This window comes from Protomyces lactucae-debilis, assembly GCF_002105105.1.
Source record: "Protomyces lactucae-debilis strain 12-1054 chromosome Unknown BCR37scaffold_4, whole genome shotgun sequence".
NCBI lineage: Eukaryota > Fungi > Ascomycota > Taphrinomycetes > Taphrinales > Protomycetaceae > Protomyces > Protomyces lactucae-debilis.
The window spans coordinates 164277-190266 of record NW_024467996.1 but is presented as its reverse complement, the minus strand read 5'-3'; the positions used below and the strand labels follow the sequence as shown (position 1 = coordinate 190266).

The 25990-nt window shown below is 50.3% G+C and overlaps 13 protein-coding genes across 13 annotated transcripts; 8 read left to right on the top strand and 5 right to left on the bottom strand.

Annotated features, from left to right (window-relative positions):
* The first annotated feature begins 1 nt into the window (after position 1).
* BCR37DRAFT_239948 (P-loop containing nucleoside triphosphate hydrolase protein) lies at positions 2-1863 on the top strand. Its single transcript, XM_040866546.1, has one exon. It carries the CDS (start codon positions 125-127, stop codon positions 1787-1789), a length of 1665 nt encoding a protein of 554 aa, XP_040726993.1. The 5' UTR covers positions 2-124; the 3' UTR covers positions 1790-1863.
* Positions 1476-3752, bottom strand: BCR37DRAFT_377189 (uncharacterized protein). Its single transcript, XM_040868753.1, has one exon. It carries the CDS (start codon positions 3491-3493, stop codon positions 1937-1939), a length of 1557 nt encoding a protein of 518 aa, XP_040726992.1. The 5' UTR covers positions 3494-3752; the 3' UTR covers positions 1476-1936.
* A 1323-nt stretch (positions 3753-5075) lies between these two features.
* Positions 5076-6011, top strand: BCR37DRAFT_385934 (uncharacterized protein; the record flags this gene model as incomplete). The annotated part of the gene is made up of 1 exon (XM_040870400.1): positions 5076-6011. One exon carries the CDS (start codon positions 5076-5078, stop codon positions 6009-6011), a length of 936 nt encoding a protein of 311 aa, XP_040726991.1.
* A 1245-nt stretch (positions 6012-7256) lies between these two features.
* BCR37DRAFT_391283 (uncharacterized protein) lies at positions 7257-8219 on the top strand (the record flags this gene model as incomplete). The annotated part of the gene is made up of 1 exon (XM_040870986.1): positions 7257-8219. One exon carries the CDS (start codon positions 7257-7259, stop codon positions 8217-8219), a length of 963 nt encoding a protein of 320 aa, XP_040726990.1.
* A 41-nt stretch (positions 8220-8260) lies between these two features.
* BCR37DRAFT_402040 (type II pantothenate kinase) lies at positions 8261-9881 on the bottom strand (the record flags this gene model as incomplete). Its single annotated transcript, XM_040871884.1, has 3 exons — positions 8261-8298; positions 8627-8909; positions 9066-9881. 3 exons carry the CDS (start codon positions 9879-9881, stop codon positions 8261-8263), a joined length of 1137 nt encoding a protein of 378 aa, XP_040726989.1.
* Positions 9882-10594: 713 nt separating this feature from the next.
* BCR37DRAFT_344595 (general alpha-glucoside permease) lies at positions 10595-12408 on the top strand (the record flags this gene model as incomplete). The annotated part of the gene is made up of 4 exons (XM_040867570.1): positions 10595-10840; positions 10879-11177; positions 11217-11714; positions 11754-12408. The coding sequence occupies 4 exons, from the start codon at positions 10595-10597 to the stop codon at positions 12406-12408; spliced, it is 1698 nt and encodes a 565-aa protein (XP_040726988.1).
* A 54-nt stretch (positions 12409-12462) lies between these two features.
* Positions 12463-13710, bottom strand: BCR37DRAFT_391280 (uncharacterized protein; the record flags this gene model as incomplete). Its single annotated transcript, XM_040870985.1, has 1 exon — positions 12463-13710. One exon carries the CDS (start codon positions 13708-13710, stop codon positions 12463-12465), a length of 1248 nt encoding a protein of 415 aa, XP_040726987.1.
* A 1035-nt stretch (positions 13711-14745) lies between these two features.
* On the top strand, positions 14746-16415 carry BCR37DRAFT_240059 (uncharacterized protein). Its single transcript, XM_040866547.1, has one exon. It carries the CDS (start codon positions 14814-14816, stop codon positions 16233-16235), a length of 1422 nt encoding a protein of 473 aa, XP_040726986.1. The 5' UTR covers positions 14746-14813; the 3' UTR covers positions 16236-16415.
* A 2475-nt stretch (positions 16416-18890) lies between these two features.
* On the top strand, positions 18891-19380 carry BCR37DRAFT_377182 (uncharacterized protein). The gene has a single exon (XM_040868752.1). It carries the CDS (start codon positions 18939-18941, stop codon positions 19137-19139), a length of 201 nt encoding a protein of 66 aa, XP_040726985.1. The 5' UTR covers positions 18891-18938; the 3' UTR covers positions 19140-19380.
* Positions 19381-20171: 791 nt separating this feature from the next.
* BCR37DRAFT_377180 (uncharacterized protein) lies at positions 20172-20701 on the top strand (the record flags this gene model as incomplete). The annotated part of the gene is made up of 1 exon (XM_040868751.1): positions 20172-20701. A coding segment is annotated over exon 1 (226 nt), but the record flags the coding sequence as incomplete, so codon positions are not given.
* A 50-nt stretch (positions 20702-20751) lies between these two features.
* Positions 20752-21511, bottom strand: BCR37DRAFT_377177 (uncharacterized protein). The gene has a single exon (XM_040868750.1). The coding sequence runs from the start codon at positions 21223-21225 to the stop codon at positions 21016-21018; it is 210 nt and encodes a 69-aa protein (XP_040726983.1). The 5' UTR covers positions 21226-21511; the 3' UTR covers positions 20752-21015.
* Positions 21512-21827: 316 nt separating this feature from the next.
* BCR37DRAFT_377175 (uncharacterized protein) lies at positions 21828-22873 on the top strand. The gene has a single exon (XM_040868749.1). It carries the CDS (start codon positions 21919-21921, stop codon positions 22831-22833), a length of 915 nt encoding a protein of 304 aa, XP_040726982.1. The 5' UTR covers positions 21828-21918; the 3' UTR covers positions 22834-22873.
* Positions 22874-24336: 1463 nt separating this feature from the next.
* BCR37DRAFT_402038 (cleft lip and palate transmembrane 1) lies at positions 24337-25875 on the bottom strand (the record flags this gene model as incomplete). The annotated part of the gene is made up of 1 exon (XM_040871883.1): positions 24337-25875. One exon carries the CDS (start codon positions 25873-25875, stop codon positions 24337-24339), a length of 1539 nt encoding a protein of 512 aa, XP_040726981.1.
* Between the last annotated feature and the right edge of the window lie 115 nt (positions 25876-25990).

Sequence of the window (25990 nt, the reverse complement as noted above, 5' to 3'; positions counted from 1 at the left end):
ATTTGTTGACAAAACAGCGCGACGACCGAGAAGTGACAATTCTCATCAGCTTCATCTTCACTTTCTCTGCTTCATTGCATTTGTCCTTCTAGCTTTGCTACATCGCTCTCTTTTTCATTCCAATATGGCTCCCGTTCAGCTCACTAGCTGTAACACGTCCATCCGTGTTGTAGTCCGAGTGCGTCCGCTGAATGCCCGCGAACGCGCCAGGAACGCGCGGTGTCTCATCAAGATGCATCCCTCTACACAAGCGACAACCATCTATCCACCCACAGACGATCAAGATCCAGCCAACGCGCGCGCATTACGACGTAAGCTCGAGGAGCAAAAGACATTTACGTTTGATCACTCGCTCTGGTCGGTGGATGAGGCAGATCCACATTTTGCTCCACAAGCGGCACTACATGATCGCCTTGGTCGAGAATTTGTACAGCATGCATTGGAGGGATACAATTGCTGCATTTTGGCATATGGTCAGACGGGTTCTGGCAAGACACATTCGATGGCTGGCACGCAAAGCGATCCTGGACTCGTCCCGCGTATTTGTAATGAAATCTTTGATAAAATCAGCCAACGACAATCAGCAGAGGGTTCCCACGCCACCTTTCAAGTCTCTGTGAACTACTATGAGATATACAACGAAACTGCAACAGATTTGTTGTTGGCGCGAGATTTGCGAAGTGGCAGTCAACCACGGAAAGCGCTCCGTGTTCGCGAATCCCCAGAAACAGGTCCATACCTCGAAGGTCTCTCTGAGTTTCACGTGTCCAATTACAGCGATGTGGATGCCTTTATGCAACTCGGCAACAGTGTACGACGGACGGCGAGTACAAAGATGAATGACACCAGTTCTCGCTCACACGCCGTCTTCACATTGACAATTCAGCAAACGGTCACGGATGGACCCAATGCAGATGTGGTCGGCAAAACATCTCGCTTTAGGCTTGTTGATCTGGCGGGATCTGAACGTGCCACAGCGACTGGTGCGACAGGTGAACGACTGCGTGAAGGTGCTAATATCAACAAGTCCCTAACGACCCTCGGCAGAGTCATTTCACGACTCGCCGAATTGCCTTCTGCGCGACCCACCACAGCGCCTGTAGGACATGTCTCTGCGCCTCCAGTTGTTCCCTATCGAGACTCAATCTTGACGTGGTTACTGAGTGATTCACTTGGCGGCAACAGCAAAACTGCCATGATTGCTTGTATATCCCCTGCAGACTATGAAGAAACGCTCACAACACTTCGCTATGCGGATGCCGTCAAGAAGATTAGTCTCCATGCTAAAGTCAACGAAAAGCATGAACGTGCAGGCGATGCAGCAGCTGCTGCAGCAACACAAGCGAAAATGTCACAAGAGTTGAAGGAGATGCAAAGTCAACTTGCTCTTTCGCAGCGCGAGAAGCAGGAATTACAACGATTCGAAGCACAAGCGAAAGCACTCGAGCGTATGATTGCTCGCATGTCACAAGCTGCTGAAGATAAGATTGCACGATTGGAGCGGGAGAATGAGGCATTGCGTTGTCATTTGAGGTTGGCTGTTGAGACGATCCGTCATCCATTGCCAGATGATTTCGGGTGTGTGTCGGATGATGACTTTGAGACGCTCGATCAGTCTGAGGCCACTGGACCCGTCCGGGATATGGAGGCTCGGCTTGCACAGCTTGATGTGTTGGACCAGGAGCTGTTGGCGCTGACGGGAGAGGCGGATACATTTGCCGCATCGATTCAAGATCAATTGATGCATTTCCCTGCGCCAGGACCTTTGCGACCGATGGCGAGCTGTTAAAGATTGTACAGTGCCCGATACATGTAACCCCTAAACATGATGCATTCATTGAAATTGGCTAAAAGCAGTACGGCAATTATGTTATTTGCAAAGGAATTGCCTTGAAGGATGCTGTGCATCAGGCCTTGTTCTTCATTAGCGTCACTTCTATGCCTGATCGTCAAGCGAAACGTCCATGAGCTCGGTGCCCACATGATTCACGTTCAGGGAAGTATCCTTGTCGTTGCTGGCGATGTTCGTCTCCTCCTTGACTATCTCTGCTGCGTCGCCCGACACGATAGGTGCAGCAAGCACATCCTCAGTCGCCAAAGCTTGCTTGTGCTCTGAGGCTGCTTCTTCCGACTGCACAACAGGCGAAGCAGGCACTGGCAAAGCAGGCGATAATAATGAACCACTCTGCTTTTCATGAAACTTGACACCTTGCCCTTCAGAAACCACAGGACTCGCCAACAAGACGTCCGTTGAATTGCGTTCCACACCCAAACTCGAACGTGGTAAACGACCATTCACATCGCTGCGTGGCTTACCGGGAGACACGGCACGACTTTTACCATTGTTGCGCTTATTGTTGTTATTGGCGTCATGTCCGCCTTGTAGACCACGAATGGCACGCTCGCGTCTACGCACACGCGCTTTGAGAATTTCCATGTAAGAGTGTTCTTCCTGCTGATCCAGCACCAGTCGCAGTTGTCCCATCTCACCGCCCACGCCGACATCTTCATCCATGACGACATTGGGAGATTCGAGGTCATTGACAAACATGCTCAAAAAGCTAGCCCAGCTAGGTGCCACCACGTACTTGATGTCGCATTCACGACCGAATAAAATTACTTGTCCCCATTTACCTTGTGGGCCTGGAGCAAGGTCAATAGCAATGTTGTTGCCCATGTAGTCCTTGGCGAGCGGTATCCAACCCGGGTGCGAGTAGACTGGCTGACAAGCACCTTCCGGTCGACTTCCTTGTCTTTGTTGACGTGGTCGTCTTGCTTGCTGTGCAGTCTCTGGTTTGCCATTCGCTTGAGCAGATGCAGCGGCAGTTCCCGATGCAGGCGGTAGCTGGCTAGAAGACATGGACGGAGTCGGCTTCTTCGAGAGCATTGGGTATTCATCCGGTCGCGGCAACGAAGCAGCGACTTTTCGCCAAAGGTTGTATTCATCCACGAGTTCTTCACAGTCCAACAGCGCAACGCCAAAGAAGAGTCCTGTAGGACGACCACCACGCTCTTGTCCATCATGAATGAAGAGCGATTCACGCACATCTCCCGGTAAAGTCATTTCCAGTTCATGCTCCAATTCATCAACATCCGCCTGAGTCGCGCCATATGACAATTGATCGTAGAGTTCCGGATAATTCTCCTCTGCCCAATGATCGATGCGTCGCCAGGAATCCGAGACGGGAGGTGGAGGCGCAACACCATTCTCAAAGTCTTGCAGTTGCATGCCACCACTTGAGTGACCGCCTGATGTGCGTGGACCCGTACTGGAGCCTGTATAGCCCGTAGTCAAATTAACCTGACTAGCGTTGGGTGACTGAGTGCCGTAGACGCTGCTATAAGGCGATGCTTTGTTTACACTCATGCTTGAATCCGTGTGAACGAGACCTGTTCGGATGCTGGTGAAGGAAGGGTTGTAGCTTGACCGTCGCTTCTCTGCATGGCGATCGTTTGTTGTCAGCGAGTTCCAAAAGCTGCTGATACTCTTCATGGCCTGTGAATTTGTCGAATGCGACAAGGGAAAGGGTGACGCAGTGAGCTAGAGTGAGGTAGGGAGTGCTCGTCGCGTCTTGTTTGTTGTATTAGAGTGCCTTTGCTAAGTCTGCTCTAGGGCTATTTTAACCAGTCCCCGTGGGCTTTGCTGAACCTTGACAAATAACCTTGTGCACTCAATAACTAGATGCAGCGACTGTCTGACTAGGTGCAGTGACTGTACAGAGAGCCCGTCTTGTGTCCGAGGCCAGTAGTGGTCACTCTGTGGTGCTCCTGCGTCGTTTTCCTTCCTCGTGCTCGTCAGTCTCCAGCAGGCAACTCCTATGCGCAATCACCAGCGACAACTAACTGCGAGTGCTCATCTAGTAGGCTTATCATTAGATTCACTACTGCAAAGATCAGCTGCCATGCCGCATATGCTTCTAGCTTGTTCCTCAGCATCACACCACGAAAGGAAATGTTGAATAGTATAAGATTATGAAAGACCAAGTTGATAAATGCGGGTATGACGAGCACCGCTAGTGTTCACGACTCGGTCTAAGCCGCAATGAGCAGACTTCAGGGGTCGCTTTGGACGAACATGGGCTTCGTGCGTCTGTTGGGCTGATTGAGTTCTCTGGACATTTTGCAGATATGCTATTGCTACAAAGCACCACTTCCCTGCATCACTTCAGTGAGAACTGTGCTCGTCAAGAAGATGTATCTTTAGGATGTCCAAGCTGAAGAAATGATCTTCGCTCATGCACAATAGCTGCAGCTGAAGAGCAAAGCTGCTGGAAGCTGCTGAGCTGTTCGAAGAATCTAGCCTGCTCGTGGATTCCGGCCAAAATGAATATGCATCGTGTCTTTAAGCTGACATGCGAGAGAGACTCTGAATTCAAAACCCCTGTCAGGTGCTTCGCGCGTGACTATCGCAGTCAATGCAAGTGTATCCCACGCCGATCCCCTTACACGCCAGCTCATGTCTCATGATCATATAATGATATGCCAGCAGACATGAAATGTAACATCCGGGACTATTTCAGGCAGAAGAGATCTACAGTCAATTGAGCGACGACAATCGAGCGTACAATCGATGCGCTGTCTTGTAATGCTGCTAGATGACTGCCTCTGTCTCGTTCAGTCTAGACTTGAGGTCCGGACTCTGAAGTGCAGGCCCTAGAGTCTAGAGTCTAGACAAATCAGGAGACCAAGCATGAGATTGCCAATTTGCGACGCATCGCTACATACATCGCCAAGACAGCGACGAGTCATTTCCTGCACCAATTTCTGTCCTCTGATCTTACTGCGGCTCTTGTTTGTCATCGGACCGGCCAGTTCCCGAACTTGCACTCAGATATTGGCACTGACAAGACGACAAGTCTTTCGATTTGACCAACGCACTGAGTGGTCGATTGTCTCGTTGACAACTTGACAGCACCAGACCTCGTCAACATGTCTACTGTTTGTCGTCAATTGCAAAAAAATATTCAGGGGACTCGCTCACGTGGCCTCTAGACACCATAAATGGATATGCAGAGGCTCATCCTTTACAGAACTCAAGAGAATTCAATTCTCTTCAGTCCTCTCTCCTCTCCAACATGCACTCGCCAATTTTGCTTGGTAGTCTCTTGACCATCGGGTCTATCTTCCGCGCATGCCAAGCAATGTCTGTCGGGTATGTGCTCGAAGCCCGGAACGTCACTGGCGCCTGCAAGGACGTTGCCCAATTTCGAGAAAACTTTGAAGCCATCGCAAAAAACATCCCTAGGTCTGCAGATGGAAAGGACCTTGTCGTGCGGGTGCCATCGTCTGGCTGTAGAGTTCTACATACGGCAATCTCTGCTCTCGAGTCTCAACGCTTCTCCAACCTTCGTCTTTGGCTGGATTTTGACATTCCAACTATTCAAGAGTCAGGAGATTCTCGCAACGTGACCGTCAACAATGAGATATTGCGCTTTGTCGTCGATGATATCAGGGTGGAGACAAAATATGGCAAAGCATGCAACCACCTGGCTGGCGTTTCTCTTGAGCACTACGGCAACCTCAACTCTCAGGACATCGCCCAAGCATTGAACCAAATCAGCATCAGCGCCCCCATTGGTTTCAATCCAAACAAACCAGAGGCATGTCGTGCAACCAAAACAGGATTCAAGACCTCTGCAGACGCTTGGCTCTCGCAGTACACGGAGCTTGCACGCAATGTCGAGCACGTTGCATTTCCCCACGATGTGTCATCTGAGGAGACCGGCGTCCGTGATGCTACTTCCTCGCTATTGAACACGGTCGACAGGCTGAAGAACGCATTTCCTTCGTTGCCAATCGTGGTAGCAGGCACTGGCTGGAGCTCGGTCAATTCAGCAGCATCGACGGCCAATGAACAGCTTTACTGGCAGCAGTTCAATTGTCCAACAGGGGAGTTTGCAAAAGGAAACAGCGTTGATACCGTTTACTGGGACTCGATCATCGATGACACCAAGTCGAACGGCTTGCTGAATCCAAAAGGGAAACCCAAGTTCCTCTTACAAGAGTGTTAGCATTTTGAAGTTTGCCCCTTCTTCGTCCGTATCTCTATCATACCTATCAATGACCCTTTCAGCCTGTCTCTTCAACTACTTCTGGTCTAATATGGTAGGCTCAAAGGGCATGGTGAGTAGTTGTCCAAGGTCACTCTGGTTAGGCCTCGCGGCCTTGTTGCCTTGCTGAGCTTTCAAAATGGCATCTGAATATGCTGCAGGCAAGAACGACATCCAATTTGGACTCTCGAGGTCGACGGGTCCCGTAGTCTACCGACGCTGGTATCGCAGACATGCGTAGCTTTAATCAAATTCTTCGATTTGGATGATGAGAAAGCTGAGAAGGGTACTGCTTGCTGGGCCGCTCTCCACTCCTGGAGACCGTGTTCATGGGTTGAGCTGAAAGTCAGGTCTTTCCAGAAGCCTGGTGTATGTGAGATTACAGATTTCTGCCGGTCATGGGCATACCCAAATGCACATCTAGCCTAGCTGATCAGGGAATACTTGCAGCTCATGCGCGTATAAAGCTTCTCTAAACGCCGATCGCTTCCTTGTCGAAAGACCGACCGTATGTCCTGCGACTTGACAGGCCAGAGGCAGTCTGAAGTTGAAATGCCTTCAGCTTACTGGGTACTGAATTGTACATTATCGTCGCAGGCAAATTGACTGTGACTGCCAAGTCACTGCTCCTTACCCTCAGTCTGCCCCTTCTGCTTGATTTGGCTGTAGAGTCCGCCGACTCCTTATCGCATCCAAGTTTTCTGGCATGACATGCGATATGGCTCAGATTTCATTTCAATTCCAATGTTCAAGAATTAGCTGAACCTCGTTTCAACAAGTGTACGAAGGACGCAATGGCTAAGAACTGAAGTGTATCTCAAATGGAGGCTGCGAAACGAGCACTGGCGCGAAAGAAGCAAATGCCGCACATGCCGACAAATACGCTCGACTGCGTATGCGTCGGACGCTTTCGCTGAGTGCTCACTTCTCAGAGCCTGATCTAGACCGCGAAACCCCTGGAGATGCCGCAGTATTTCATCGCGAGGTTGCGATACATTGGACTTACAAACACAGCGACAAGTCAGCATTTTTCCGAGATGGGAACAACTTGATGTACGGGGCTATGACGCTGCCATGTGCTTGTCATCGACATGATTCTGGAATCTGGACCCCCGCGCGAAGGCATTGAAGTTCAGAAGGGACGACTGAGCGCAAAGACCAGCTGCAGAACATCCAGGAATCATTTGCTTTGTCTTTGTGACCATCATGCATTCACATATCTTTGTCGGAAGCTTTGTGAACCTCATTGCTACGTTCAGTGCTTGTCAAGCGCTGTCTATTGGGTATGTGCTCGACACTCATGACTCCACTGGTGATTGCAAGAATGTCGCCCAGTACCAGGCAGACTTCAAGCTCATCGAAAGGAACATCCCAAAGCCTACAGATGGAAGTCAAATCATCGTGCGCTTGTCCTCGTCCGACAAGTGCAAGGTGTTCGATATCGCGATCGATGCTCTGGCAGCAAGTGACATCTCTGACATGCGTCTTTGGTTTGACTTCCAAATCCCCACAATTAAAGGAAACGACACACTGAAAGGAAACGGAGACTTTAGCAAAGAAACGTTGAATAGTGTTTTACTTGGCTACATTGTCGACCAGGTCAGGAACTCAATCAAATTCGGCCAGGCTTGTGACTACCTAGCCGGTATCTCCCTTGAGCATTACGGTGGTCTCAATGCTGAAGATATCCAGGCTGCAATGGCCACCGTGGCTATCAGTAGATTCATCAGTCCAAGCGCATGTAGCAGGGTCATGTCTACATTCAAGACGTCTGCGTTTGCTTGGCTCTACGAGTATAGGAAGCTGACAGGCATGGGGCAAATCGAATTTCCCTTTGATATCGGTGTGCCAATCGACGACCCCGATATTCATGTCATCACTGCCTCGCTTGTGAATACGGTTGACGATCTGGTGGCCGCCTTCCCGGATGTTCCAGTGGTGGTGGCGGGTGTCAGCTGGGCTTCGCCCTGGACTAGCGTTCGATCAGCATCGTCGACCGACCAACAGCTCTACTGGCAGCAGTTTTGGTGCGCAAAAGGAGATGTGGCGAGCGCAAACACCATCAAGGCTGTCTTCTGGGACTCCGCGATTGACGGTGCCAATACCAATGGTTTACTGGACAAGGATGGGAATGTCAAGTTCCGCTTGGAGAATTGCAAAGCGATGTAAGCTCTACATTTCACATTATCATTACGATCGTTCACCATGCTTCACCAGTATTCGTAAATCATATCAAACAATTCTTCGTCTGTTCGGGCGTGTCAGTCGTGTCATGATGCTTGACATCGATAAACTGATCTCGATTGCGACCAGTCTAGAGGTGATTTGCAGCAGCTCAACTTTACATGAATTGTGGCATACCAGGCAGAGAAGCAAGGCGAAAGTATGCAGACATAAAATTCATTTGGAATTGCGTGCGGCGCTGTAAGTGAGGCCTTCTATGCTGTCATATCATTCTCCGCATAATTCACGAGTCTACGTTACTGCCGAGTCTGCGCCGTCTCGTTGTCTAGCATTGCTCGTTTTGCTAAGCTTGGGCTTCTCGTCCTTTACCATACTGCCGCGCCTCGACCAACTTGAGAGTTCTTGCGCGTGTGGATTGAGCAAGAAGGCGCCAACGGACCCGAGGTACCCCTCGTGCCGTAAAAAGTAGGCTTGTGCTTGACCACCACTCCAGAAATTAATGGCATAAGACAGTGTCATCATTGTTTGTGCATGACCACGAATATAGGAGCCACCAAAATAGATGTGTTGGATGCTGTGTTTTTGTGCTTGGAGATAGGCAATTTGACCAATGTTGTTCGAGATGGCATAGAGCAAGGAACGCGAAACATCTTCAGGTCCAAAAAGGGAGTCTGGCTCGTGGCCCATAAGTGCGAGTGAGGAAGAGGGGTCGAGATGGCGTGGACCGCTCGCCGATTGAGACTCGCTATGGGAATCCAGATTGGCAAAGTCATCAGAAGCGGCTCGGGAGCCCGGACCATCTGTCGATGTGTTTGTATTCCGCAAGCCCACCTCGTGTTGCTTCTGCATGCCAAAAACTTTGCCAAAAGTTGACGCGATGGTGCTTGCTTTGAGTCCGATCTTGCCATAGCCTTGTCCATAGATATCGCCGACGAGCATATCGACTTTTGTATTATCGCCTTGGGCAGACAAGTCCAGCATCTCATCAAAAGACTTGGCACCAGTAATGAGAGAGAGCAGACCCCACAAAGTACCTCCACCAAGAGAAGAACCTCCGATACGCTCAAAGCTGTCTGGCCCTGAGACCTTGATCATGGATACGCCGGAACCGATGTTGCAGAGCAGGTACGGGTACTGTACTGGATCACTATTGAGTTTCATAGGCTCCGCTTCGCTGCCAAAGGTAAAGACTTCTCCTGGAATCTCATTGATGAAGAAGTCGAGGCCCACAATGAGGCATTGCATTTCATCCTCTTGATAGATGTTGACGCCAAGCTCTTGCTTGATCATCTCATAGAACTTGTAAGCACCACCGCCAGTAGCCATGATGCAGATGTTGCTGTGCTTGAGGCTCGCTGCGCGCCGCTTCTCAATCAAGATGCCAAGGAAATGTATGAGATCCTGGATATCGGCTGTCTCAAAGCGCGTAAAGTTGAGACGTACGCCTGAATCATGGTCACTTTTGAAGTAGACGACCTTGGCCAGCGATCCACCAATGTCGACCGCTATATGACTGATAGCCTCATCGTGAAAGGGGAACTGTATGTCGCGACCGGTCTGCGGCGTGTCGTCGTCTTCAACGATCCGGGCACCCTCGACGTTGATGCGGACTGATGGACTTCTAGGGAACAAGGCATTGCCGCTCATCTCCCGACAAACAAGGCCGCCAGTGGTAGCTGAGGAGCCACACGAGGCCGCGTTTCTGTGCAGAGTGCCTGGGGTCGGACGTTGCGCAGTTGCTGTTGGCGGCAGTCGCGGGATTCCAAAAAAGTGCTGGGACGACACCACACGCGACAAGACACTCTGCTGGCCACATGCACAGAGACGCTGCCATCACGCAATTGCTGCCTCCTGAGGGCGAGATGCATCTGATCTTGACGCATCGGAGCCGTTGCTTCCGATACTTGGTGTGCCTGGTACAAGTGAGGTCTGCCCGATAGAGTGCTGGGCCTCGCAAGCCTGCAAACCGCTCCCAGTACTCAAACAGCACCGATAATAGGTGCCTCACTGCTTGCTACGTTCCAGTGACGTGTCGCACTACGTTTTGAGCCCATTGCCTGGATTGGGAGCTGAATTGCGCCCCAAATCGGGTGAATTGTGACACTACGTGTACCAAAGTCGGGTGAGCCTATCGCTGTTAGTACTATTGGTTTGGTCAGGCACTTTTCAAAGGTCAGGCTCCGGGGTTTCTTAAGGCCTTACTCAATCGGACCGACTCGTTTTCGATACGAAGCACCCTGACGGGCGTGACTCCCCAGTTTTATGTACTCCTGAAAAGCAGGCACTCAACACCTCCGCAAAAATGGGGACGCTTATAAAGGGTCTTCTTCGTCCTTTGCACGCAAACTTTTGCCAGCATCATGACGGACTCCATCGAGATACCAAAAAGCAACGGCAGTGCAATCGATCATGTCGAGTTTGTTCAGATCCAAGGTGGAGGAAGTGTGCTTCTCAATCAACGCAAGGTTGCGAGTGATAAGCATCTTGTGCAGGATGCCATGCAAGCCGCACAGAGGGAACATGAGATGCCCCTATACGAGACGTTCAAGGCCTACAAGTCTGCCGTCTTATGGTGTCTATTGCTCTCATCCAGTATCATCATGGAGGTCCGAGCTCCGTCTTTCGTGACCTGGCTAACTTACAGGGCTATGACACTCTTTTGCTTGCAAACTTTTACGCATACCCCTCGTTTCAGCGCAAGTACGGTACAAGACAAGCCAACGGTAGTTACGAAATCCCAGCTCCCTGGCAAGCGGGACTCAGCAACGGTGTCGCCATTGGTCAGATTCTCGGGCTATTTGCCGCTGGTGTCATCTCTGAACGTTTCGGTTACAAGCGTACTATCATTGCCAGTCACCTTGCCGTCATCTGTTTCGTCTTTGTGCCCGTTTTTGCACCCAACCTCCCGACTCTGCTGACCGGCGAGATCCTGCTTGGCTTGCCGTAAGTCCTCGTCGACCATTGACCAACTGCTGACTTCAGATGGGGAGCCTTCCAGACCATTACTACGACGTACGCTGCAGATGTTTGTCCGACACAGCTACGACCATACCTCACCACCTACACCAACTTGTGCTGGGTCATTGGCCAGCTTATTGGCTCCGTCATCCTTCGCTCTCTACTACACATGTCGCAAACCTCTTCCAGCGAGTTGCCCTTTAGGATTCCCTTCGCCATTCAATGGGTTTGGCCGGTTCCAATTCTCATTGGCACTATTTTTGCTCCGGAGTCTCCTTACTGGCTTGTACGCAAGGGTCGTATTGATGACGCAAAAGCTGTCCTCCGTCGTCTTCAAGCTCAGGGCAACCCAAACTTTGACGCAGACGATACAGTGGCGATGATGCAGCACACCAACGACCTCGAGCGTGAGATCTCTGCTGGCACCAGTTACCTCGACTGCTTCAAGGGAGTGGATCGTCGACGTACAGAGATTGTCTGCATCGTTTGGGCCATACAAGCAGCTTGCGGAAGTAGCTTCATGTGAGTGCTCATGATTGTGTTGGACCAAGCTAACAATAGGGGCTTCTCGACATACTTTTACCGTCAGGCTGGTCTCGCAACGGAAAGTGCGTTCTCGCTCTCGATGGGACAGTATGGTATTGGTGCTATCGGAACACTTCTCTCTTGGCCTCTCATGAATAGGCTAGGTCGTCGTACCATCTACACCAATGGCCTTGCAGTGCTTTGCTTCTTGCTCTTGACCATTGGCTTCATTTCGCTTGCTGGTAAGTCCGCTGGTCCTTCTTGGGCTATTGGCAGCTTGCTTCTCCTCTACACTGGAATCTACGACCTCACTGTTGGCCCAATTTGCTACTCACTCGTCTCTGAGATTCAGTCAACACGTCTTCGCAGCAAAACCATTGTCCTCGCGCGCAATCTTTTCAACGTCGTCGGCATCGTCAATAATGTGACAACGCCGTTCATGCTCAACCCAAGTGCTTGGAATTGGGGTGCCAAGAGCGGTTTCTTCTATGGTGGTATCTGCTTCTTGTGTGCCGTATACTGCTATTTCAGGCTACCAGAGCCCAAGGGCCGTACACCCGGTGAGTTGGCTGTACTCTTTGACCAGAACATCTCGGCGCGCAAGTTTTCCACAGCCAAGGTGTCCGAGTTTGCAGTTGCAGAGTTGCAGCTCGTCGAGAGTCACAAGGGCAAGTCCAGCGTAAGTTCTTAGCTCATTGAGCTTGTCCGGCCGTAGCTATATGAATGCAACGTATCCTTCTGCCACTCACTTTCCCCTTGCAGTATCGAGGTTGTTGCCGTTCAGTACCCAGTCCACCTGAACTTGCTTGCCTTTGGATGTTGTATAGAGCATGCTGAGCCAGCTCACAGTCTCGCCCTTGCCAAGGGGCTCATTGAAAGGTACGGCCTTGCTGATGAAGTAGCGCTCTTTTGAGTTGTGCACGATCGAGAAGCCATGCGTATAATCGTATTCTCCCTTCTGCAATGACACCTTTGTCAATGCCGATTCAGCCGAAAATCCCTTGAGACGTCCGAACAGAACATCTGCAAAGCTTTCCTCGTCAATGGGCAGACCGCCAAATTTGAATAAGGCTCGCATCGAGACTGGTGCCACCCCTGACTCTAGTAGGCTCGTCGGCTCGCTGATGGTCTCCTCGAGTAAAAGCTCATCGATGAAGTCAATCTTTGGCGATTGTGCTTCTGGATTCTGCACAAGCTGTATGCACTTGGCCAGCTTCTTATCTGCATACCGTATCTTTGCAGCAGCTTCCACGCATTTGTCCCATTTGGTGCCGGCTGATGCCCGTTTCAAAAGACCCTTTGTGATGACGATCGGGGTCGACGAGCGTTTGGATGATGTGATGGACTCATCAGCCATCACATGACTTTCCGATGGGTTGACTGCGCTGATGGCCGACAAGAAGGCAGGATAAGAAGGGATGAAGACGTCGTCGTCGATGATGGTGTAGTAATCGCCCTGCCCTTCCTTGTATGCAGCAAATTCCATCAAGCTGCCCATGACGTTGAATTTGCGGTCTTGCTCGTCTTCTGCTGGAACTCTCAAGACCAAGCTACGAATATTGTACTCGGCCGAAAGATGTCGCTGGACTTTGGCTGAATCTCCTTGATCTGAATTGGGCATGACCAGAAGTAGCATCGTCTTTGTGTTTGCCAGGTAACGCTTAGGCATGAAATCGTCGTGCATCACGCGTGTGGAGGTTGTTGCAATGGCAAAGATGACTTCGGCATCGTCTGCTGCGTCTTTCCCAGCCACAGCATTGTACGCTGGAATACCAGTATAGATGACTGTGCGCTTCCCACGAACTGTCTCTTCGGAGGCTTGATGCTTGCCACCGTCGACCGTTTTGCCTCGAGGATCAAACTTTGTCGGAGCGGTAAAGAGGACGAAGCGATCAGTAATCTTGTCACTGAGCGGCGAGTGGCTCAAGATGATGTCTCGAGGAAATTTGGGAGCAGCAGAAAAGATAGATACTCTCGAGGAGCCAGAGAACATGTATATCAGGAACGCTAATCCAAGTAGGACCGTGAGCCCCCGTCTTCTTCCACTTCGCATTGTGAAGGCTGCGTCGTAGATTTGCAGATGCGGCTTGGAGGACACTTGGCGTTTCTAGCGCGATTGTCTCAGCAGGTGAGCTTTCACAAGTATGCAGAGCTTCCAGTACCAAGCTGAGAATCAGTCTGAGAATAGTCTCGCTGCAATGAGCCGTAAAAGTCGGCCGAAAGATCTGCAAACTAATAGCTTAGAACAATGCCACCGGGACACCAAGTATTCAATTTAGGTTGCTGCGATTCTATGGTAAATCCGAGGGTCAGTACGCAGTCATACAAATCCTGGACACGTGCGCCCATCTTGAGGACCGCGCCTTTGACCCGAGACGCGAACATCCCGACGCGCTATCACACTCGCCCAGGCCAAGTCCCCAAGACCTCAACAAAGGATGTCGAGCACAATACGGATTCTTCGTCATCCGGCTCCTCGGATGGTTCAAAAAATGCAGAGGACCAGCGCACTTTTCGGATGTGGTGATATGCAGCAAGCTTCGTGACTGCGGCCTGACTTGGCGGATGACGCCCGACAGTTTGCGCTTCAACGCAGGTCGACAGAGGTGTGTCTGGCTGCACTTGCCTAGATGCCGTTTTGCGCATCGCCACCGGATCCTCCGTCAGATATTCAACGTAAATCTTGCCGCATAGCATCTCTGCCTTCTGGTCTATACCGATGGTCTGAATGAGAATGCGAGTGACCGTAGCTTCGCAAAGAGTAAGGTCTTCACGGCCCGTCCCTTATTGTGGTGCAGAAGGCATGTTGCAGTCACTTGCACTGCTCATAAGGCTGCTATAGCTAAGCAGCAGGCAGAGGGCCCATATATCATTGGCGATGCAGAGCTGCGACTCGCACAATCATAATAGCCAGGAAGCCGTGCTACGAGAATATCGGCTTACTTGTTGGTGTGCAAGGGGTTTGTTGTGCTTGTGTAACAGTGGTTGCCGACGCGATGCGCATTACGCGTGGAATTCGCTTATTCTAGCGACGACGTGACAAGTCGGTGTCCATATCTCCTCACTTACTTGCTCAAAACCTCTACTGTAGCAGCTATGCCGGACACTCGCAAGCAAAGAGCTCGTCGATCTGCTCCTTCCACTCCCAAAGCTAGCAAGTCTGCTGAGGAAGCCTCTCATTCGCTACCACGAGCGAAACCGCTCAACGTGCCTGCTGCCCCTCCAAGAGCTACAAGGCTGCCAGCTTACTTCATGGCTGCCTCGCTATGCTTCCGAGTCTTTCTCTCGCCAATGTGGCAGCTTGCTCATACGGCCGGAGCTCTAGGACGACCAGCGTATCCAGTCAATTACACCCCAAATCCCGTCGTTTGTACTGTGCAGGGCAATTCCAGTATGACGGCTGCCGATGGGCCCAAGTTTTGCGAGCATGAAGTCATGCTCAAGGATGCTGGACTCGTGATCCTGAGTTGTGACCCAAACAGGGGTGAGTGGAATACTGTCATGGGCCCACTCAATGATCCGAGCGGCCGAGGACGACTTTTTGCGTACAATTACGCAAAGCAAGCTGCCCCTGAACCCATTGAGCTTGTTGATTTTCCAGCCAATTCGGACTTTCACTCTCTCGGCATCGATTACTTTGCAGATGCCGAAAAGACTAGCTTGTTTGTGGTCAATCACCAAAGAACGGGGCCCTCGATTGAAGTGTTTACCTTTGATCCTGCACATCCTCTGCTGGCCAAGCATCGAATGACCATCCCGGCTCACAAGGACATCAAAAGTGCAAATGGCATTACAGCTCTCGGCCACAATGCTTTCTACGTCACAAACGACCATTCTTGGACCAGACTTATGGATGGACCCTTGAAAGCAATGACGGAAACCTTTGGAAGCGCGATCCTTGGTCGAGGCTGGATTGCTCATGTTCAGTGGCAGGATCAAGGTCAACTGGAATATATGCGTGCGTACACTGGTCTTCCCTTCCCCAATGGTCTGGCCAAGGGTTCAAACAACACTCTCTTCATGTCCTCCAGCGCTGGTGCTGTGCATGTCTTCCAGCCTGCCAATAGTTCAACTCCGTTGCTTATTCAAAGAGAATTTATTCCACTAGGCTATGCACTAGACAATATTGCAGTCACGACAGAAACCAAGGACGGCAAGCCTTCTGATGTCCTCGTGGTGGGTGGACATCCAAATTTCGCAATGCTCCGTCAATTGGCAGGCAATCCTCACGCGGCACGGTCTGAGCTGTACTCTCCATCGTGGATCACGCTTGCACGGAGGAGGTCGCTTCATCAAATTGAGCATCCAAAAGAAGTGGCCAAGCGTTCTGGAGAAAAGAATAAGCGTTACGAGCCCAAACATCACAAGGATTGGGACCTGCAGACCTTGTTTCAAGATGACGGACGGTACTTTGGGACGAGTACGGGCGGCAGCGTCGATCTTGCTCGTGGTGTCTTGATTGGCACGGGTCTCTATGAAACAGGGTTCTTGAGGTGTGAAGGGATCGATAAGCTTTGAAGGTATCTACGGAATCTGCATTTTATCTGCTATCGTCTGCCATCGCTCTACCGCTCGATAAGGTGTGGTAAGCTTGGAGCCTGCGGTTCACGATGCCGAACGCGGTGCCAGAAGGCGCATCGGGAACATCCGCCAAGTATCGCTTTAACTCGGAAATAAGGTCTTGAGCTGACTGGCATAAATCCAATCTTTCTGTAAATGTATATGTACTTGACAACTTGTATACATCCATCTTTGAAAGCACTAGCTCCAAGCGCCTTGGTGAACATATCCGATCGGTTGACACCAGAGCGAATCTCAGTGACACCAATGTGGCCACTCTTGATGCGGTCTCGCACATACTTCATTGAGATGTCCGCATGTTTGAGACTTTGAGAGCGTACTGGGTCATCAGTGAGCTCCGTGAAGGTCGCGTGATTGTCCGTGAACGTCTCCACACGATCGGGTATGTCTGGCATGATTTGCCTGAACACCTTGTGAAGCCATTCCACCTTCATCACCATGCGTCCATAGGCCACGTATTCTGCATGCTTTGTCGAGCTTGTTACTGCTGGCTGCTGTTTTGATTGCCATAACACAGGATTGCCAAAGACTTCGATGAGCATGCCTGATGTAGAACGCCGTGTACTGACATCAGTGGCAAAGTCAGCATCTGAGTACGCGACAATTGGCGCCGCTTCAGGATAGTGTTTGAATTCCAGTCCTGCGTCACCAGTGTGTCGGAGATATCCGAGGACACGCATTGCAGCCTTCCAGTGATCTTCAGTAGCCCGTTTAGAGTAGCGTGCAAGCTGACCAACCGCATGTTTGATATCAGGCCTCGTTCCGTAAGCAAGGAACATCATTTTTCCAAGTAACGTGATGTAGTCATGCTCCACGACAAGAGGAGCGGTGCTCGATGATAGTATGCCGACCGTATCTCGTGCCATGGGTGTTGTGAAGCACATCCTGTCAGTGATGTTGTACTCAGCAATCAGCTGTTCTGAGTAGACACGCTGTGATAGTGTAATGCAGCGATTGACATGAGTGACAGCGACTCCCAGCATGCTATTTCCACCAGGTTTGTCAAAGTAGCCACGATCGTCAATTGTCATACATGCTTGCAGTTGGGAGAATGTGCTGTCAACGTCTTTTCGAGTGCCAGCTACAATGAAGTCGTCCACATAGAGCAGAAGGAGCACCAGCCTGTCATCAATGTACTTCCAGAAGATACACTCTTCACCCTCAACCACCTTGAATTGCAGATCGTACAGGTGATTGCGCATGTACAGGTAGAATGCCCTCGGTGCTTGCTTGAGACCCCAAAGAGCCTTCTTCAGTCGCCAAACCTTGCCATTGTACTTGTCAAATCCCTGTGGAGGCTCCATGTACACATCCTCTTCGAGTGGAGCATTGAGAAAGGCGTCCTTGACATCTCCTTGGCGCATACACCATCCAAAGTAAACGACCAAGCTGTACAGCATTTCAATAGCAGAGCTCGTAACAACTGGTGAGAAGGTTTCCTTGTAATCAATGCCAGCCTTCTGCTCGAAACCTTTGGCGACAAAGCGCGATTTGAAGGCTGCAATCGAGTCATCAGTCTTCTCGTGCTTGACTACATAAATCCAGTGGCCACGAATGGGTATGACTCCAGGAGGCAACATACAGACCTCAAAGACATTGTTGTCCTCAAAAGATTTGATCTGTTCTGCCATGGCAAGGATGAACCACTTCGCATGAGGAGAAAACCTCACAGCCCCAAAGTGCTTCGGCACATCCTCATCTGAGACCTTCAATGGCCAATCTTCATATTGAGAGTGACGCGCCAGATAGAGGACTAATGAGATGTTGTCGTTGAAGTGGTTAACAGCATCGTCATCCCCGTCAACGCCGTGTCTGGAAACCACCTCTGCTAAGAACAGACGCATTGGCTCAGGCGGCATACTCGAGAGCATAGACTCCATGCGCTGATACGACTGAGGTTCCACACGGACTCCGCCTCGGTCAGATGCAATTTGCCCGCCAAGTGTTGAGTTACTTGAGCGAGTAACGCGTGGAGCAGCAGTAGAAGCAGGTGAACCCACTACCGTTTCTCTCACATCCAGAACCACATCCTCGACACTCAAATCATCGTCCGTCACCTCATCATTGTGCGGAGAAAGTACGTTGCCCGCATCCTGGTTGTTGACGTCGGAAGAAACTGAAATTTCGTCACCATCAGAGTCCCAGACCGCAGCAGACTGGAAAGAAGCATCAACACTTGTATCAGCTAGAAGATCGATGGGCTCTGCAGCATCAATCACCTCAAGCACCTCGGGATCAACGACCTCTGGCAGTAGTGGCTCGATCAACGAGTCACAATCCACCGTGTCAAATATGCTCCACGGCTGAACCACCGGTTGCATGTTTTCTGGCACCGGCGAGGAGGATGTGGACTGAGGTCTTGAATGAGTCACCGGAGAAGGCGCTTCGATTAAAGGCGGTGATGCACGAGCAGTCTCAGGATACCAAGTGACTTGGCGTGCTGCATGTGAGATGCTCGCGTCATCGGCAACGAAGACTTCCTCCGGAGGACTGCCAGCGACGTAACCAGGACTTGGAGAAGAGACCACTGGCAAAGGTGATCCAACGAGTGGCGCAAGAAAGACATCATGGCCCTCATCATTGGTGACGTCCTGCAGAAACTCAGGAACTGCAGAGGATAATGGGTCAGGTGAGCCAACAATGCCAGGGAACTCGTCAATGAAAAACTTTGCGCCAGGCACGACACGAATCTTGGACTTTCCAGTATCCCAAATGCGTAAGTTTGGTCCATCAGCGTCATATCCAAGGAAAACACCCGGAGTGCCGCGAGCACCCCACTTTTCTGGGTTGTTGTTGGTAATGACCACCGCACAGCCAAATGGCTGGATCCTTCGATGCTGAACAGGCTTCCCCATCAACTCCTGAAACGGAATAACGCCGCGAGAATTTGGAATCATGTTGATGAGACGGCAGGAGAAATCAAGAGCTTCCCGCCAGAAGGCATTTTTAAGGTTTCCACCGATTAGAGCTGCGACAGTCTTGTCCTGCAATGTCTGATTGAAGCGTTCAACCGTTCCATTCTGCTGGGGCGTAAACGGCGCCGAGAACGTGTGCACAATGCCCAGCGAGTCTGTCCAGTCTCTGAAAGCGTCACCAGTGAATTCACCACCGCGGTCCGAGCGAAAGCTGAGTACTCTGTGGTTCGACTGGTTGGTGACTAGTGCATGCCACTTCTTTACCTGGTCGAGTGTATCACTTTTCTTCACAAGTGGATACCACCAGGTGTATCCAGAGAAATCATCAACGACCACCAATACGTTTGGAGTATGACCATCCGGGTCCTTGCGATTCATAAGGTCCATATGCACTAGCGCAAGAGGCTCAATGCGCTTGTCACTGCCAGGATGCTTCGACGGATGAGATGGCTTGCGATACTTGGCGATAGCACAAGTCTTGCAGTCAAGAACAGCTTGCTTGAATTGCTTTAAAGCATTGGCCGAAATGGTGAGCTTGTCTTGTTTTGCTAGCTGAAGCATTGACTGATAGGATGCATGGCAAAGTGATTCATGCACCTTGAGTACGCTGGCAGAGGTGGCAGCAAGTGCAAGGGACAGACGTGAGTTACTTGCTGAGCGCAAGACGAAAAGATTCTCGTTCATTGGAGCATGAATCTCCCAGTCCTGACTGATGAGGCGCATGAAGGGCTCATCCCTGTTGCTGAGTACGCTAACAAAGTGCTTCTTGAGCGCACCCATGGAAACAATTTTACGCGCCCACGGTGCATAGAAGACCTTATCCAAGCATAGAACTTGCTCCTTTCCGTGACTATCAAGGACTGTCATTTTAAGGTTGCCATAGCTCTCAGTGTATGCAACAGAGTTGTCAGCGAACTTGACTTCCGCAACGCATTTAACAAGGTCCTGCAGGAGCGATTTTGAATTTGTGAAGTGCTCACTAGCACCAGAGTCAATGATGAAGTCTTCACAAGAAGCATCATTCGTGGAGCTGCATGTCTTCATAGCCTCACTTTGAATGAGATTGATGACTTTGGAGCATGAGCCAAGAGATTCGACAGGTGAGACACGAGTGAGCACTGCGGCAGGGTAACGAGAGAGAAATTTGCTACCTGTCTTCTTAAAATTGGTGCCCTTGGCGTTATGGTGGCACTCTTGTACGGAGTGGCCATTGTCCTCGCAGAACAAGCCATTCATGTGCCTCCACCCTTTGCCTTCAACCTCGACAGGCGCCTGGTATGTGCGTTGTACCACGTTGGCGTGCACAGGCCTGGACCCGATGATGAGCGCCGTTGCCACCGCGTTCGATTCAACATACCTGAAGAACGACCACATGTCAGGGAAGTCCTTGGCCTTGGCAGAGTGGTAGAATGAGACACTCATCTCCGTCTTTGGGAGTGCCTGGAAGAAATGCTGCTGCATTCCTTGTGTGTCTTTGTCCATATCGCGACCGCCTTGTTGTGCTTCATCGAAAATCTCTTGCATAGAGACAATCAACTTCTTGATGTCGGCCACCGACCAACTTGCGCATTGCAATTGATATAATTTTGCATCTAGCTTGGCGCGAAGAGTTGCAGCCTCCGGAGCGTAGTGCGTTCGTACTTGCTCCAAGCAAGCGTACACCGTCTCGGTGATGCCAGCACCGTAGGCAGATGCTGCCAGTTGTGTGATGGTCGAGTGCCATCTCGTGTGCAGGCTGACCAGAACTGCATCATTGCCATAAGCCGCCAAAAGTTCAGTCGTTGTTGATACCGGCAGTAGCACTAACGGAGACGTGCCGGAGTTCTTGATGGCAAAGATCGCCAGCTTGATGAAGTCATACCAATTAGAGCCATCCTTCTTGAGAGGTGACTTGCCGAGCGTGTCAATCGACGCGCGCAGCGTTGCGTTGTCAGGCTGCACACACCCGACGTATGACGGATTCCCGGGAATGGGAAGTCCGATGATGGGAGCCAAAGACCAGATGTGGTCATGAGACTCAGGCTCCACTGGTAGTGGTGGAGCACGAACAACTCGGGACGGAGTCGCGAAAGAGGGAGTCTGCTGCTCCAACCGGTACTGCTGCATCTCCAACCGGTACTGCTGCATCTCCAACCGGTACTGCTGCATAACGTCCTGAATATCAGGCGTAAATTGCTCGTTGGCTGGGGTTACCGGCCGAATTTCTGGGGATACCAGTCCGTCTGGGATTACCGGGCGGTGAGATGACATCTGAGAAACAACGGGACTGTAAATGGCTTCATCCTGCTCATAGAAGCTTCCATCGCGCATAGTAATTCTGATGCAAAATTGTCGAACTGTCAATCCCAAGCTGAGGCTGTTCCAACTTTATTTTGCTGCACTTGCCGCCAGCATGGGCACATGTTATGATCAATCCTGACGCCAATTATCGCAAGTGTAACGCCACAGGAGGATGCTGCTTCATTGACTCGTGACTCGGCCGGCTAACACCCGTCTGTATGATCAAAGAAGTCAAATAGAGCCGGGATACACATCTTGGGCGTGGGACCAAATATTCGTGGTCAAACATTTGAATTCAAAATTCAATCAGATGAAAATGCTTAAAGACGACGTGGCTCATTTGAACTTTTTACAATTACAATTGACACGTTTCAGCCCGAAAGAACTTTGCCCAGCTACTAGAGCTCCTCCGATAGGCCTGCAAGATGAATCTTTGGGCTCTGATGATCTACACATCGTTGCTCAATTGCTTTCTCATTGCGCACGCCTCACCTGAAGCAGACCCGGAGGCTGCAGCCGGCAAAAAAAGACCAGCTGAGAGCTCAAGTGTGGCACGAGGCGCAGAAAAGGAAGCAAGACCACATTTTGTCAAGGCCAACAAAAACTTTTTTGAGCAATACGGTAGCAAATGCTATCATTTGCAATTTGACATCAAATACGTGTTAAATCCGGAGAACTACCCCCGTTTGACACCAAAAAGCTGTTCGAAAGTATGCAAGGACTCCATCAAGTCTATGGCAAATAAGGCGCAGAGCTTGAAGCAACCAAGCAAGAAGGGCTGTCTTGAGTCGGGTTTTTGCATTCGGTCGAGAGCAGTAAATATCACTGAACGGAGTTGTTCAGACAAGCAGACGGCCGCTGCAGCGCAGCAAGCATGTTATCTAGATACATGCGCTTGCAGTGCTACAGTGAATCTCTGGCGCATCAGACGGCACGGACCTGCAAATGTGGACGAATATCTCGCAATGCAGCCTGGATGGCAAAACAGGCTGCAATGTCATCCAGATTATATGATGAACAGGTATTCCACCACTCAATGGCAGATTGGGAAATGGTCTATCGTGGACAACGACATCGATTGTAAAAGACCCTTGAATGGGGAGGCGACTTGCACATGCCAAGAGGGTGATGGACTTTGTGGTAACATCGAGACATTTAGCTCTACTCGCTGCGCTCTCGATAATCCTGGGCCCGGTGGAGGATGCCTATGCGCAGCAGAGCGCCATGAGCAATGCGTTCCTGAGACAGGGCTCACACGGCCAGCTGCGGATGAGGTAGATGACGACCCTAGATTCTGGGACGGCCTTGAGGACATGTTTAAACTTGAAGACAGGTTGTAGTCGTCCCACAAGTAATAGTGCTTGTGATTGCCATGATTAGAATGAGTGATTTACGAGAAATAATTGCTATCCATCTCTCTGCAGGTTTAAGCCTCCAGGCCCCTCTCGAAATGGAATGACACATGCAGCAAACACGACGGAACACAATGATAGGGAAATGTGATGAACACGCAGCCTCGATTTTCGCACACATCACTAAAATCCCTTAGAACTACTACAACACTTTGGAATATCAATTCTGTTCCAGCTACGTATCTCACTAGGATTCCCCGTTGAATACTCCTCTAATTTACCACTCGTGTTGAGCTGGTAAGTCACCGCCTGAAGAGAAGCCACAATGATGTTGTGATGATCAACACTGCAGCGCGGTACAAAGAGAGCCATCACAAGTCCCGCCGAGATCGGCCCGCTGTGGAAACTATGCTGCAACTCATCTACCCAACGAGTCGCTCGACATGTCTTTTTCTCTGCTCAACAGCTGCTCAACGATTACCTGACACCTACTCAACGCAATCTAGCAAGCTTTTCAAAAAAATTGCCCTGCTATGACTTGCTCAATATCTTCACTCTCTATCATTTTAAAATCAGAGCCTTCTGTATTCATAATTCTGCAATTAGAAACTCATTTTTGCTCATCATTGCTAATCTCTGCTTATCTTTTCTCATTTCATCTTGTCTTCTTAGCATTTCCTCCCCCCTTTCCTTACCTGCGTCTTCAGCCAGCCCGTCAGACCAGCTGTCACCGTATACAAGCACCCTCTTACTTATACTCAGTCCCTTACAGGAAGGAGTCGACCACGAACACAAAATACAATGGCATCCGTCAAGCATGCACTTACAGCAAAGACGCCATACCTGCGCACAAGCGTCTCGCTTTCTGCGCTTCTGTTCTCCGCCGAAGGTGCTCAAAAGACGTGGGTGTCGGTCTCTTTTTCCGCACGTTGGACCAGCATTGACGCCATCAGAAGGTCCTGGCTCAAGCTGCTGGATTCAATCTGTACCTGCATATTGTTGGGAACAAACTAGGCTCTCGACCACGTAGGCTTCGAACTTCTTTCCGCCCCCGCAAGTCGTATTGTCGACAGAAGAGTTTCGCGCCTGTGCTGTGATGTGACCGTGTATGTAGCCTCGACTTCCAGAAATTCGCTCCTTTATTACAAGACCATACGGCTCTGGGGCTGATGAGGCTAAGACACCTCACGAAACAGTGATGCGAAGGCAGACAGTTGCAGACACATTGCTAAGGTCGTGAAAATATTCGGTGCTTAGTGCCGGCTGATGAAGTGGAGTGTGTAAGTGTAAAGGTGTGACGACTGATCCTCCAAGGTTTTCACGAACTGAGTCGTGTCCGCTTGAGCAGCAGCAATGAACGAGAGAATGACTCCGACGAGCCGTGCTTTGTTGTCTTATCAAGCTCAATGCTTCGCGTCATGTGCTATCACGCGACAAGGGTGGCAAGGTGATGAGGAGCGATAGACCGTAAAAGAGGTGGCATGTATGACTTTAGCTGTTCTTCTTGACATTGTCTGCCGCAACACTCTCTGCTACTTGACCAAACTCATTGGACCGCGTCTTGTCGATTTTGTAGATCCACGTTTGATACATGAATATCAAGAAGACGACGTCGTCTCGAAAACAGGCTAGACGGGCCAGCAAAGGTTGCTTGATGATGAATGCAAAACCGTCGTCGACAATGCTATTCAGGAATTTGTAAGTCAACGCACGCTTACTGAGGTGGGCGACGCTTTTCAGCTTGTAGTCGATGTAGAGTGATGGTAGCATAGTCAGAAAGCCATACGCATAGATGAATCCGACGAGGCTCTGTACAACGAATGACCACCAACTCTTGTGTTCCTGGTAAAGCAGCGACCAGGTGGCGTAGGCAATGAGAAGTGGGATGGATGCATATAGCAGCCAAGTTGAAGCGACAGCATCGTACTCTTTTGTAGCTTGCTCGGCCTCGTTCAATACCTTTTTGTCTTCAAATTTGACGCGGTACGGGAACAATGAATTGACCCTTACAAGACGCACATTGACTGCAGTAGTCAGCTTCCAGGCCTCCACTAAAATTCCGAAGCCTTGACCAATGAGAAGCACCATGGACGTCTCTTCAGATGAGTCGAGCAAGTAAAGCAGAATGACTGTCTGCTGAATGATATTCATCAGAATCGTCCAGGTGGAGATGCCGGTATTGTCCTTCTTGTTGCGAAAGAATTGAATGTCATTTTTGAAGGACAAGAACTCAAAGAGCGAATGCAGACACGAGACAGCGATCGTCATGCCTAGAAGCCAGACATTCGTCTCCAAAAGTATGCGCTTGATTTCCTCAAATTCGGCACCACTTCCTCCCATGCTCTTGGCTTGCTGCTTGAATGACTGGTCCATTGCAGTCATCATTTGCATCTTCACAAGACTTGTCTGAGAAAGCTCAAAGTGTATTGGCACACGTGGCGTCGTGGTATTGATGGGGAACATGTGGTCTCGCAAAAGCCAGAAATCATTAACATAGGCGATTGGCAAGTACCATCCATCTTCGCCCGATTCATCTCGCGCATTCGAGGGTTCCAGGGTAACAAACGGAGCAATGACCGGATGTATTTGGCTGTAGACCAATGTTCCAGCATCTCCAACAACCGAAAAGGTAAGATTCGGATGAAAGTAGCTGATGACTTCACCTTTCTCTTGTTTGGCTTCTTTTGCTGTATCTGTCTGACCGATGAGCTTTTTCACGGTCATGTCCTTGCGATGAGGCAGAAAGCGCGTCAATTGGTGACGGATGTGCAAAGATCTGTCCATCATTTCTGGGACCCCTGGCTCTGTTGGCGATGCGAGACTCTTGCTTACAAAAAGATGCGCCCAAAGACTACCATTGGACGACTGTACGCGGCTGGGCAAATCATAATAGCCCGACATTCTTCTTACATCTGACCAATTTCCAACTTGAAAGTCCTGCACAACAAAGAAGGGCTGACCATCTGGCTGAAAATTGCGCTCCTCATTCAAGTACAATGCAACATCGATTGTGGCTGGCGTGTGCCACATTGGCTTTACGCGTCGAGGAGTGACAGAGTAGTCTACAGTCGTTGCGTCAGCTTTGCCTGCGACAGCAGCATGCTTGACAGCGTCTGGCTTGGCAACGTCTACTTCTACTGGTTTT